The sequence below is a fragment of the Elephas maximus genome, chromosome 15, assembly GCF_024166365.1.
Source record: "Elephas maximus indicus isolate mEleMax1 chromosome 15, mEleMax1 primary haplotype, whole genome shotgun sequence".
Lineage (NCBI taxonomy): Eukaryota > Metazoa > Chordata > Mammalia > Proboscidea > Elephantidae > Elephas > Elephas maximus.
This window is the reverse complement of record NC_064833.1, coordinates 44,129,223-44,143,968: the sequence shown is the minus strand read 5'-3', so window position 1 is coordinate 44,143,968 and position 14,746 is coordinate 44,129,223. Positions and strand designations below refer to the sequence as shown.

At 41.4% G+C, this 14,746-nt stretch overlaps 1 protein-coding gene across 1 annotated transcript in view; it reads left to right on the top strand.

Moving 5' to 3' along the window:
- Window positions 1-14,286, top strand: part of LAPTM4B (lysosomal protein transmembrane 4 beta) — a 65,533-nt gene extending 51,247 nt beyond the window's left edge. The window contains exon 7 of the mRNA XM_049853972.1: window positions 10,571-14,286. Within this exon, the coding sequence (XP_049709929.1) occupies window positions 10,571-10,648 (78 nt within the window). The 3' untranslated portion in view covers window positions 10,649-14,286. The remainder of the gene's footprint in view (window positions 1-10,570) is intronic.
- Window positions 14,287-14,746: the final 460 nt, after the last annotated feature.

The following is a 14,746-nucleotide window of genomic DNA, read 5'->3' as shown; positions in this document are numbered from 1 at the left end:
GAGTCGGAATTGACTCGACGGTAGTGGGTTTGGTTTTAATTGTTTAAGATGTCTTGAATTACAAGGCAGTTTCGTTCATTGTGGTATTCTCGATGCCTGGCACACAGTAGGACCAATATTTATTGATGACGCGAATGAATGATATTTAATAAATTACTGGCCTTGCTCTTTGTTTATCCAAGGTGAAGGAAATAGATTGTATGAATTAGGTCAGGACCCTCTTAAGCTCCATGCCCATATGCCCAGCTGCTCAGTGGTCATCTCCACAGAGAGACTACCTGCAGGCCTCACTCCATTTCTTCCACATCTTTGTCATTTCTTATGTTCTAGTGAGTGGTGGTAATATCCACTCAGTCACCTAAGCCAATAACCTAGGGATCATCATCTGTAAATTTGTTGTAATTGGTCTCTTGAGCCCTACCTTCTCTTCCATTTTTTTAGTCTGTTTTGTTGACAGGTTGATCTTTCTAAATGATAAATCTAATTTCGTCATCCCTGTATTTAAAAGCCTCCAGGGGTTCTGCCCTTTATTACTGTGGCACTTCTCAATTGGGACATCACACCATTTTGTTCCATACCAGTCATTTTGAGGTGTGGGGTAAGATTTTAAATCTGAGTTTGCCAGTATTTTGATTTTTTTTTTTTTAATAAGTTGAGAGAAGATTCAAGATTATTCCTATAATAACATCAGTCTCAGATGCTTGCATTCTAATACTTTCTTGAAGAGAGAAAAGAGAGTGAAGTTATGACTTCATCCTGCCAAGTTATTCATGTTTGTGAAGCAGCCTTGTTGGACTGTTACTGATGTATTGTCAGTATTTGCGCTTTTATGAGCCATTGTTGTTTTCCATGAATACCGTGCTTCCCACCCACTACCTCCCAAAGGATCTTTAAAAAAAACTCCACGTATAGAGGTATTTTATTTTTCCACATGTTGGGGGGAGAGGGGAACAGTTAATTTTATAAAAATAAAAGCACAAGCCTGTGTGTGCTCATGGGAATCTCTTACACATGAACATTACCTAAGTTCTCTACCCCCAAGAATGGTGAAGATCACTGGTTTTTATAGAAAAAGACCCCACTTTTCTTTCATTGCTTGCAAGGCCAGTCACAATCAGATCCTTGCCTGTTGCTCTAGGCTCATCTCTTACAATCCCAGTTCATGTACCCAGCGTCCAGCTACAGCAAACCACCTACAGCTTTACAGGTCATTCATGACATAAGCATTTACGTGGATTTTTCAACTCCTGTGATGAATACGGCTAGATTTAACATAGGTCATTGTTCTCCAGATTTCAGTCGGTTGATGAAATAACCTGTGTCTTCATCTTCGCCTCCCTAGCACCTGGCACCACATCTGTCCTGTGATAGGTGTTCCAGGTATATTTGGTTAAGGAATGATTGAAGGGAGATGGTGTTTCAACCGAACGTTACCTTGGATTTTAGAATTATAACTATATGCCCACACCTCCTGCAAATATGCAGTCTCCAGTAAAAATGGTGTCCCTTTTGTCTCCCTTATCATTCAGTTACTTTTGTTGAGATTAGGCAAAGGAGTTAGGGGACAGGGATGAATGAAATGCTCCATTCCCAGCTTGAGGGAAAAGGAATCACAAGCTGGCTGCTTCCAAAAGAATTACTCACAGTTTTTCAGCAGAACCTTCTGGCATATTCTTCTGTAGTCAAGAACAGAAATATTTTCAGGATCCCTGAGGGAGGATCTAGGTCAATAGGTTGTTAGTTCAGTGACCTTGTAGGCATTTATCCAGCCACCTACTTTCTTCAGTGTGTGTGGCTTAGAGCAGCTTAAATTTCAGCCTCTAATACTTACTGCAGCCACCAGAGCTAGAGAAGGAAAAGGAACTTCTTTCCTAACCCAAGTGAATAAATTTATGAGCAAAGTGCTCCTTAAGGAAGGTGTGTAATTGAACTGGTGTAGACAAAATAATACCATGTTAATTATCTTGCCCCAGTTGGATAATTGCTGCTATTTATTGAGCTCCCAAATGCTAAGCCTGTACCCAGTGCGTTAGGTGTTAATCTCACAGTAAGTCCTTTCAGCAGCCTTTAGAGAGGTATCTATCATGGTCCTCATTTTATAGGTATGGAAGCTGAAGTTCAGGTAGATTGAGTAACTTGCAGGACTCCAAACCAAAAACCAAACCCATTGCCTTTGAGTACGTTCCAACTCATAGAGTAGAACTTCCCCATAGGGTTCCCAAGGCTATCATCTTTACAGAAGCAGACTGCCACATCTTTCTCCTGCAAAGAAACTGGTATATTCGAACCACTGACCTTTTGGTTAGCAGCCAAGCGCTTATCCACAGCACCACCAGGGCTCCTTGCAGGACTCTAGGGTTCATAAATCATGGGGCTGTAATTTGAGCCCAGTCTATTGCCATATTTCAGCCTCTGCAATTCGACCTCAGTCATATAGCTGGTAAGTGATAGAACTCAAACTTGAACACACCTCTGGCTAAGAACCAGTGCTGAGAAGGGATTCAGAAGTATAAAACTCTTGCTTTTTATGAACTTTTTAGAGGTACTTGCTTTTTAGGAACTTTTCTTACAAGGCAGTGAAGAGTACAAGAGTATAAAATTGAATTGTTACATTATATAAGCATTTCAGGAGAGTAATAGTAGTGTCTGAGTTCTGTAATCACTACCTTTTCCAGTTCTACGCTTATGACTTTGTATTATCTATAAAAATATATAATCATAGTGTTTTTGATTTCTAGAACTTATTCGTTGTACTGCAATTGCATACTATAGTTGAGAGGAGTAATCAAGGCTGGAATATTTCAGGAGATCTCCATGTTAGAAGTGAATTTAACTTGAGCCTTGGATTGTTTGGGCTTTCTATGGAATAACAGAAGAAAGAAAAGTATTCCAGAAGAAAGAAGTAGCACAAGAAAAGGATCTAAATGGGTAATGAGCTTGCTGTGCTAGGGAGTCATGGAAATAAGTTAGGTAGGATAGAGCCAGATATTGAAAACCAGGGTTTGCCATGAAACATTGGGCTGCTGTTGGCCTGTGTGTGAGTAGAACGTAAAAGAATTGTTCATTTGCCCGTTGCACATGCTTATTTCTTTGGGGGTGCCTGGTGACATCTTTCTGGGTGGGTGACATCTTAGTTCTCTAGTTTCTGCCAGTGTTTAGACTACTCTAGATTATGTGTTAACATGGATTTTGAGGATCATAGGAATGGCAGAGTCTCGAGCAAGCAAGGGGACCAGTCCTTACAACTTCCCTGTGAAACACAATTTCAGCCCCTAGGTTATAACATCAGACAACACATCTTCCCCGGTTGCGTTACTCACTGTCTGTTCTGCGTGTGTCCAGCCCTACTGCCATTCTTTCTGTTGAGAATCATGTTTTTGTGAGATGGGGTTGTTTTCCAGGCCCCTGCAGAGGCTCATAGGTAAACTCACAATGCCCTGCCTTCAGAGAAGGCAAAAGGAATGGGGTGGCTCTTTCCCTGCCTGGCATCTGCAGGTTGAAAGTTGTCCTTTGATGACTTCCTCTTTCCTTCAAGGCTGTCATGATTATCCTTTTATTTTTTAAATGTTATCTTTGTTTTTAACGGTAACCCTGGTGGCGTAGTGGTTAAGAGCTACAGCTGCTAACCAAAAGGTTGGCAGTTGAAATCCATCAGGCAATCCTTGGAAACCCTATGGGGCAGTTCTGCTCTGTCCCCATATGGTAGCTGTGAGTCAGAATCGACTCGACAGCAATAGGTAATGGGTTTATTTTTAACATAGTATTGCAGGGACATAGCTAAAAATCATGGTATTGAACTATTTTGTCCTCTTCTGCTCTTGCCTACCCCCCCCTTCACTCCAACAGTATATACCCTTGTTTCTTTTTACTTGTTTCTAGTATTTACCTCCATGTTTCAAAATACTATGTTTATATTGGAGCCCTGGTAGCACAGTGGTTAAGAGCTCTGCTGCTAACCAAAATGTTGGCAGTTTGAATCCACCAGCTGCTCCTTGGAAACCCTGTGGGGCAGTTCTGCTCTGTCCTGTAGGGCTGCTATGGATCAGAATCAGCTCAACGGGTTATGTTTATATTGCTCATTTTTTATTAACAATTTGAGATACCTTTTGACTTCTGTTGAACAGAATTTAACTCTTATTCTCCTGTATTCTCTGCTCCTTTCATGCTGCTACTATATTGTAAATATTGTTCAGTGCAGAGCTCTGTAGTGTACATTCCATTTCTTGCACAACTTTTTTTTTCCTGAGCTAATATTTGCCTTGGTTCCTCAGCTGCCCAGCTTTTTACCTAGCCCCAAACCTTTCTAAATGGCTATCATATGTGTCAATTACCTATTGATATTACTTCCACAATGTCCAACTATGTAAGATAATCTGTCGGTTCTGTTTCTTGCCCAGAGCTTCTCCTCCCCCATACTCCAGTGTGGATCAGGTGCCACACAGCTGTCATTATTCTGGGCCATGCTTTCATTTTAACTTTACCTCACCCTTATTAGCATGTGAGGGACAGCAAACAGACTTAAATGGTACCATTTACCTTGTGTCTTGTACTGTCCCCATGATCCTAGACCCCAAAATCACCAGGGATGGTTCTTTGAGAATCTGATCAAAGCTATAGACCCTCTCCCCAGGAGAATTAAGAGACAAAATTTTGCATGCAATTTCCGGGGACTTATAGATTCCTTGCAGTCCGTTTGTGGTTCCCCAAGTACCCATGAGCATAATTGGTGTATCTTCTTAACATTTTGTGATATATTTTTATGACTATCTAAAGACATTTGTATAACATACATAATACTTTTGGGAGCATAACCCTAGCAACTATAAAATTCCCAATAAGCCTTTAGTGGCTTGACTTTGATATTACAATAAAAGTCCAATTCTAATTACCCTACCAAAACACTTCTTATTTTTTCCAGTAGTTCTTTTCCTCTTGAGCATTAATCCTTTCTTATTATTTGATGAAGTCGATTAGTTTTCCAAATTTTAGTGACTTATAGATTTATGCCCAGTTGGAAGCACTTCTATTCTATTACAACCTTTAATGTTAATTTATTTGTCCCTCCAGTGATCCATATGTTAATATAGCTGAGAAGAATGAAGTTTCCTCTGGTAGCACTTAGTATTTGTTGAGTTGAAATGAATGATGACCTTCCTTCCCACCAGAATGCTGTCACCTAGTATAGTGACTCCCAATAGACACTATGAGTAGATACATGCTGTCCTTCCTGATACACAGATGCTTCTGGGGCCATCAGGATGGGAGAGAATCACACTATCATCGAGTTATTCTATAAGTCAGATCCTGTTAAAACAAACTCCAGCAGACTGTACTGAGATGAGAATTTGGTTGTGTTGAAGTACAATGGTCTTAAAGTATTGCTTGAAGCAAAATGGTCTATGTTTGGCGTTTCTAATATATAGATTTGTGTTGAGTACCAACTGTTTTGCCAGGCAGTGACGTTAGTTTGAAGTAGGACATGACCCATATTCTTAGCCCTCAGGTATTATTTTTCTGGTCATTCATTGTGAATAATTAAACTTTTTAAAATAATGAAAGGCTGAGTTTAACTGAATGCCAACTTCTAAAAATGTGAAAATAGTTGAATTATCACTACTTTTGTTGTCTGGCATCTTAATTGGCATATTATATCTTAATTGACCCTGTGGTTACTTTCTCATATTTCCAAGCACTTCATCGATCTTTTCGGAAAGGAAAATAGCCTTTGTTTTTAGTCAGTATTTACAGACGGTAATAGAAAGGATACGGCCATCCTTATTTCACCAGACCCTTTTTTTTTTTTTTTTTTTAGTTTTTATTGTGCTTTAAGTGAAAGTTTACAAATCAAGTCAGTCTCTCGCACAAAAACTTATATACACCTTGCTACATAACTCCCAATTGCTCTCCCCCTAATGAGAGAGCCCACTCCCTCCCTCCATTCTGTCTTTTTGTGTCCATTTCACCAGCTTCTAACCCCCCTACCCTCTCATCTCCCCTCCAGGGAGGAGATGCCAACATAGTCTCAAGTGTCCACCTGATCCAAGAAGCTCACTCCTCACCAGCATCCCTCTCCAACCCATTGTCCAGTCCAATCCCTGTCTGAAGAGTTGGTTTTGGGAATGGTTCCTGTCCTGGGCCAACAGAAGGTCTGGGGGCCATGACCACTGGGGTCCTTCCAGTCTCAGTCAGACCATTAAGTCTGGTCTTTTTATGAGAATTTGGGGCCTGCATCCCACTGCTCTCCTGCTCGCTCAGGGATTCTCTATTGCATTCCCTGTCAGGGCAGTCATTGGTTGTAGCCGGGGACCATCTAGCTCTTCTGGTCTCAGGCTGATGTAGTCTCTGATTTATGTGGCCCTTTCTGTCTCTTGGGCTCATAATTACCTTGTGTCCTTAGTGTTCTTCATTCTCCTTTGATCCAGGTGGGTTGAAACCAGACCCTTTCTTGAAGTCATCACTATCATTTAGATAAAAAGGTGATACTGTCCCTCCAAGAATTTAAAACCAATTCCGTTTGAAGAACTTTTGAAGGTCATCCAGTAGCTTGAGGTGCTGTATGAAGAGCCTTTTTTAAGTTGGCATTTAGTGGGTGGTAATGGGGAAGTGAAGACAATGAGGGTTTCAGAAATTTTCGTGACAGGAGAAACTCTTCACCAGGTATGCTGACCTTCAGATAAAGGGTCAGAGACAATAGAATATTTGAGAGAGGTGGACATCAAGGTGTTAAAATACTAACGTAAAATGAAATTTTAAAATAAGTTTGCAGATAAGTAGCGAGAAACAGTGATAAACTGCCAAATTAAAAGTAAAAGTAAGCCTATTTGGACAAAAGGCAAATTTTACAGCGATTTTTTTTTTTCTCTTTTTAAGAAAATTTTATGTTTAATCTTGTGTGAACATTTTGGAGAGTATGATTTGAGCGTTGTGTTTTGCTCATTAAAAACACACACACACAACATTGGGTGCAGTGGCTGATTTCACTCCTTTTTAAGGTAGCTTTTTTTTTTTCACTGTGTTTTAGGATAATTTATCAAAGGATAATGATAGATCTGAATCAGTAAATTATTTAATGAAGTTGTGGAGCATAATGCTGAGGCTCGGTCATGCTAAATTTATTATTTCTAGTGCCGATCACAGTTGTTTTCACTTGTTGTAAGTGGAATCATCTAATTCCATGTATTGTATGTGTGTGTTTGCAAGCGTATGAGTGTGCTTACCCATGCATGCTGGAGGCTCAGTCCTAAAATCAAACGTGCAGAATACATTTTTTCCTTCAGCTCAAGCTGAAACTTTTAGAATTTCTAGTGGAAATGCTGCTGTTAGATACTGGATAAAACTCCTTACGGGTGGTACACAAGGTTCACTCTTCATGCTCTGACCCTGGCTTATCTGTCCAGCTTCACCTCCCCACGTTCTCCCAGAAAATTCGCCATAGCAAATCCCCTACAGTTCCCAGAAAGTGCTGTGCTTTCATGCTTCCCTACCTTTGCATGAGCTCTTACCTTGGAATGTCATCCTCTTCACTCAATGGTTTGTCACCTCCTATTTATCCTACTGAGAGGCCTTCGTTGAACCTCTAGCCTAAATTACTTGTACCTCGTTTCTTTAGCATCTTTTCAATGCCTAGGCATTGATCATGCTAAAGTTTACCAGTCTCTGCCCTCCACTAGACTACTTGTTGTTGTCCAGTTGGCTCTGAATCACACGACCTTAATGTACAACAGACAGAAATGTTGCCCAGTCCTGTGGCATACCCATGATAATTGATATGTTTGGGCCCATGGTTGCAGCTATTGTGTAATGCCTTCCAGCTATAGGGCTCATCTTTCAGCACTATATCAGACAATATTCTGTTGTGATCCATAGGGTTTTCATTGGTAATTTTTGGAAGTAGATCTCGAGGCCCTTTTTCCTAGCCTGGAAGCTCCACTGAAACCCACCCACCATGGCTGACCCTGCTGGTATTTGAAATACTAGCGTTAACTTCCAGCATCATAGTAAGACATGAGCCACCATAGTACGACACATTGACAGAAGAGTAGAGTGGTGAACTGGACGACTGAGTTCCTCAGAAGACAGTGATGTGTTTTCAGGTTTGTGTTGCCATTACTGAGTACTCTCTACAGACTAGGTATTCAGTATGGTTTCCTTTTGTGGGGAGGACACTGCTTCTTTGTCTGAGACTGGCATCCTGTATGTGAGTGTGTCTTGGGTGCTCCTTTGCCTTTCAGCATTGGCAATACGCCTCAGACCCGAACCTTGGGTAATGTCAGAAGTATAAAGTGTTTGGGACACCGGCACAGCATCACTACTGCTTTCAGAAACAAAGGCGTGAAGCTGACAGTAATGACTGTCATGCCTGTTGTCATTACTTGAGTGTGGCTGTGCCAGTAATGAGTTTATTGCTTCTCAACACCAACTTTTCCCTTTTAGCCTGATTGGGCTGATAATTGCTCTAAATGTTTATCTTTTGCCAGCTGGCACAATGTTAAGCTTGTTAGTAGTGGGCACTGGAGGAAGAAGAGATTTTCTTTTCTGGTTCCTATGTGTGCCACAGTGTTTGGATCTTACTGGCAGTGCCCTGGGGGAGGGGAGCCTAGCAGCTGTACCTCCTCATGATATGCTTATCAGCACCCCAACACACAGCCTTTTCTCATGCAGTTTCCAGGGTAAATGGCACCTCCCCATGAGCAGCTTCTGGCAGCAAGCCAATAGCACTCCCTGCAGCAGCCCTCCAACAGGTGTTTTTTTGCACACCAGCTGTTATCTCCTGACTAGATTTCAGTGGGTCTCAACCACACCCTCTCCAGCCTTGGGGAAAGAACCCCTTTGCATGTTTCTTCCTTCCTTGAGTACCCTCAGCCTGGACTAGTATCCACTACAGTTCTCTTTTTTCCCCCCTTAGACAATTCCTGTTAATAATTCCTTAGCCTGGACTTTCTCTGTTCAAATTACTATGAGATTTCTGTCTCCGCATTGGCCCCTAACCAAATACAGATGCCCTCTGTGTAGAATGCCAACCAAGCTCCTCCTCTCCACCTGATGAACCCGTAGATTCTTCAGGGCCTTAGCCTAAAAGATACTTCATTCATTTATTCCACGAACACCCCTGATTTCCAACTGTAGAATGGGCACCAGGCCCAACACTAGGGATAAGTAAGACAGGGCTTCAGCCCTGCAGGTGCGCCAAAGCTAGAGGAAGAGAAGAATAAGCAATGAAGCCTGCTGTTAGAGGGGTGTGTATGTGTGTGTGTGCTTGGGGTGTGGTGACTAAAGCTTAAAACAGAAACTTGAAAAGAAAATGTTAGTGACTTTAGGAGCCTAAGGGACAGATAAATGAAAATACATGAAAGAGACGAACATTTACCACCTTAAATGTAGCTAATGTTTCGTAAAAGAAAAAGTGGATTTATTCTGTTTTGTTTGTGAGTATTCTTTCTCTTTTCTCAAGGCACTTGAAGTGGTTAAGGTTTTATTTTAACGTTCTCATCCTATTTTCTTGTACCCACAATGCCTGGCCCCATAATGCATGCATAATAAAAGCTAGCTGACTGAATTAAGGCTAATTATATTGAGTTGGTAACCGTGTTTTGTTTTCTACTCTCAAGAAAGCCACATTCAGCGCATGTTTCCTTATGTTAACAGATTATAAATAAATACAAGCTATTGTTTTTCTTACTTGAAATAGAAACAAAAAGGTGATTAATAAATTTAGTGCTTGTTAGTGTTTCTTTCTCTCTAAGCCATTTACAGTTTATCACCTTATGTCTACCATTTCAGGTTGTGTACCACACAGTGTGCTGGGTACTTTCCTTTTTGTAGACCTTTTTCTCAGGTGTCTGTGGGTGGTGCAGTTAACACAATCTGCTGCTAACCAAAATGTTGGTGGTTTGAGTCCACCAGAGGCACCTTGGAAGAAAGGCCTGGCAACCTACTTCTGAAAAATCCGTCATTGAAAACACAGTTCTGCTCTGACACACATGTGGTCTCCATGAGTTGGAGTCAACTCGATGGTAACTGATTTAACTGGTACTTCTTAGATATCCCAATTTTACAGACATGGAAAGAGGTTAAATTACTTACCCAAGGTCACACTGATAAAACGTGGCTGAGCCAGGCTTTGAGTCTAGATTGATACCAAAGCCCTGTATTTCCTACTGTTCCACCCAGATCTCACCATGAGTGGTTCCAAAGTCAGTCAAGTGCCTGCCTGAGGCTGCATCTGTGCATGCAGGCACACACACACTTATACAGAAGCCCTCTTTGCTCTTCTGAAAGCACCACCCACTCCTCACTCACCCTCTGGCCCTCTGACCATCTGGGTGCTGTAGTTCTGCACATGGACAGAGTTCAGGAAACTCAGAAAGGGGAGAAAGTCTCTCCTATCTGCCTCTTTGAGTTAGGGCTTAAAAAGTCTTTCATCAAAGTGTATCTACTTGCTGGAAAATTGAACTTGGTACAGGTTATGGCACTTGTTTAATTGTATATAAAGTTCAGTGAAAGTTAGACCTGGAGGAGATTTATTTCCACTTATGAAATGCTAATCCTCGTTTTCACTTTTCCTTCTCAGGTGCTGTTACCCCCATATGATGATGCTGCAGTGAACGGCGCTGCCAAGGAGCCGCCGCCGCCATATGTGTCCACCTAGGCTTGGAGGGGGGAGAGTGGAGCTGAGAACAGAAGCTTGACTTCAGACACCTGAGCAATAGTTCTTTCATTTCTGAGATGAGCTCTCCGAGATTATTTTTTGCTGAAATGCTACAGTTTTAAAATTTAGATGTTAGGTTGAAACCCTCTGTAATCTTAAACATAAGCTTTAGCTAGAGCACTGTGATAGATTCACTGTAGAATTCTTTTCGTAGGGGTTGGGGGTGTCACGGGCATCACTAGCCTTCCGTAGGCATTGAAACTTCCTAAAACTCTGGATGGACCTTGAGTCAGAGAAGTTAGGGATTTTAGTCCCACTTTTTCCCTGTGTTCCCTATGCCCCTTTTGAAAGTATAAAATAAAGTAAAAAAAATTGAGTTTTTCTTAAACCATTGCATTGTACAGAACAAATCCTTATTAGAACAGGAATGTTACTTGTGTAATTATTACACTGATTAGGTAAATAGGCGACCTTATCTATATGTTGCAAGAATTTTCTTCAGATTTTTTCATAGCTTAAACTCAATGACAATTTGAATTTACTGGTCAAGGATTTTCTCAGTGGGCTAAATTAAGACCATTAGACAGCACCCGGCAGTGAGAGCAGTGATTTTCAGGGCTGTTCTCGTACAGCCTGTGTCTAGGGTGTGAGTTAATTTGGTTGGCACTGCATGGTATCTGGTGCCCCTTTCTCCTGGTTTCCTGCCCTCTCCCTGGGCCCCATTTTACTAAGCTTCCTGCCCTAGCCTGTTTCAGGGATAACATCCAGCTCTCCAGCTCGCTTTATCAAGTGGAACTGCTGATATACGTATTTGCCTGCTAATATGAAAAAAGGGTTTCTTCTCCTTTCCCAGAAGGTATATCCTACTACTTTGAACTTCCTAGTATGCCTAGTTATCTTTTAAAATGTAAAACAGTCTTCAGCAAATTGAGTGTTGCTTTCCTTGTTGAATGCTCTTATCTTGACTACTTGAAATTCAAGGGACTTTAATGTAGTCATATGCTCAAAAGTCAGCAACTCTGTTCATTATTGAATATGTTGTAAATGAAGAGTTTTGCAATTAAAGTGAAATTTGCCCCCATCTAAGAAAATAACCTTTGACCCTGTGGTGGTTATATCTGGGGACCCTTTCTGCCCAGATGTGGCCCTGCAGATGCACTCGGTTCAGCCTGACGAGGCTTTATGGCTTGTTTCACATACACATATTTTTTGATAATTCAGTGCTGATAAAATTGGAGCATCTTAGGCCAAGAGGCATGGGAAACAAAACAGACCCCAGCTCCAATATTCCTAACATGCGCCTCTACCGAGCCCCATGTGTCAGCTGTTTTGCATATGATTTCTTTATGTCCAGAGTGTGCTTTGAATAAGCAGTTAAGATTTTACTACTTCTAAGGAGAGATTAAAATAAAAGAGGGAGGAGGAGGAGAGATTTTTATCCTTGAGAATCAGCCTCAGTGTTTGGTATATCTCATTAGTATTCTTTATAAACTCAAGCTAAGAAATTTTGTCCCTTGAAGTTTAATGCCTTTAAGATTCACACAAAGTTAAACACACTAGGGGTTATTAGGGATGGAAAAGGAGCCCTGGATCACACAAACAGTTAAGCATTTGACTTCTAGCTGAAAGGTTGGCAGTTTCAACCCACCTAGAAGTGCCTTGGAAGACAGGCCTGGCCATTTGCTTCTGAAAGGTCTCAGCTTTGAAAACCCTATGGAGCAGTTCTACTCTATAAACATGGGGTCTCCATGAGCTAGAAACAGCTAGATGGCAACCAGCAACCACAGGAATGGAAAAGTCCTGTCACCAATCTCTATGGAAGGAGCGTGAGAAATTGCAGTTATTTACATGTTGCTTCCATATTTCTCCAGCTGTTTTTTTACAGTATGAAAAATGCTGCATGGTCAAGTGGAGAGAAGTACTGATTTTGGGAGAAAGCAGGACCATTGATCTTATTCATGTGGTACACAAGTAACACCATGAATACTGAGATACCACCTCATTCTCAGAGGTACCATATGGCGCTGGTGCTGTTGGTTTTTCTTGACTTATAGTATAACCCAGGCTAAGATCTAGAGCTGCCTCAGTATCTCCCTCCCCCAAGTAAGAGATTGTCTTCTTCCGGACTCCACTATGTGGGGAGATTGTGATGTTTGGATTAAAATAGCCCTGCCAAGCACATCATATGCCTCAGCAGTTCACTGTATCTATTTTTCTTATTGCTAATCCAGATTAAGACTTCTCTCTTGAATGCATTGTAAATTCCATTTTAATATCTAGTCCTTTTCTTCTGTTTGGTTATCCACAGAGAATAGCAGTCATTGCCTCCATTGTTGTTATGTCTGTGTACTTCTTGGACACTTCACTAATGAGAGCTCTTCTGTTTTGTTTTCCATCTTTATCTTGATCCATACGCCCTTGTTTTAAAGTCATGGGCATTCAGCCCAGCACCACAAGGCATGCAAATAGAGGCACCAAGAAGCAGCCTCTTTGGGAGAGTTTTAAATAGGATTCTTGGAGTAGGAAGAAGGGGAACGCTCACACCCATTGGCTTAGATTGTGGTCTGTCCACTCTAGAACCTGCTAGTCTGATTTCCAGACTGCCAAGTCATACAGCAGAGTTGAAAGGCCCGCAGACTTGTCCCCCTCTCCTCCCAGCTTTCTTCCTACATAAACATTATTTGCAGTGTCTCCCCGTGCTGATGTCCTTGTTCCTACCCTCTCTTCGTGTTATCCCTGAGAGTGCCAGAACTTTCCCCTCCCATCCTTTCTGCCCCCGCCCCCGCACCTTTTCCTGTTTATTTTGTCATTGTTGAGAATATACACAGGGAAACATACATCAATTAACAGTTTCTACATGTACCCTTTAGTGACATTGGTTACAATCTTCGAGTTGTGTAACCATTCTCACCCTCCTTTTTCCTCCCCTAATACTATAAACTCACTGCCCCCTAAGGTTCCTATCTAATCTTTCAAGTTGCGGTTATCAATTTGATCCCATATAGATAGTTCTTAAAAGAGCAGACTGCTCAAGGCAGACATTTTTTTTTACTGGTTAAGCTAAGCTATTGTTAGGTTTTAAGAAGATTTCAGGGGATAATTTTGTTTTAAGGTTTAAAGATTATTTCAGGGCAGTAGTTTCAGGGGTTCATCCAACCTTCATGGCTCCAGGAATTCATGACAATTTGAAATTCTGTATTTCCCCCCTTTTGATCAGGATTCTTCTATAGAGCCTTTGATCAAAATGTTCGGTAATGGTAGTCGGGCACCACCCAGTTCTTCTGGTCCGATGGCAAAGAAGGCAGTTGTTCATGGAGGCAATTAGGCACACATACCATATCCTCTATTCCTGACTCCCCTTCCTCTTTTGTTCCAGGGAAATAGAGACCAATTGTTGTGCATTGGATGGCCGGCCACTCCTGCCCCTTTTCTTACTGTCTGTTTTGGCCTTGAACATTTGTTTAGTGTGATGCTTAACCGAACCACACCTCGTTTCATTTCTTGTCTTTTCTCTCCATCCTCAGTTCTTAACAGTACTTCTTAGTAATGATCTCAAAAGACTATCATGATAGTATGTGACCCTTAAAGTTGCTTTCTCCATAGAGAGATGTATTACACTTGAAATATTCATCATTTGAGAAAAAATCCTGCTGTGCAAACTGAACTCTTGTGATAGAGGAATAAATGAGACTACAGAAACACTTACTTCCATTTTTAAAAAAAGATGCATTTGTTTTTTCAGCCACCCTGGAAATGGACTTAAATATCATTAAATAGTATTGCTGCTAGTCACGTAGGCAGTTGCTTATGTTCTGGAGACGGGAGGGCAGGTGTCATTGCCAAGGTATCGAAAGAGCAACTTCTGCAGAATAGCTGCCAGCAAAAAGTGCAGGCTAAGCCATTTCGGTGCTCCCTACCTTCAGACCTAACAAGCACAAGTGCTTATGGGTGTGTAAAATGGTCTTCTGGCAGCTCACATACATATTCCAAAAGGGAAGGAAAAAGACATTGCAAGGATGTCTCCATGCCTATGAAATTCATTAAAAGTGTTTCTGCAAGCTGGCCAAGTTGTCTGCTAAATGGCTCACAGTGTCTGGA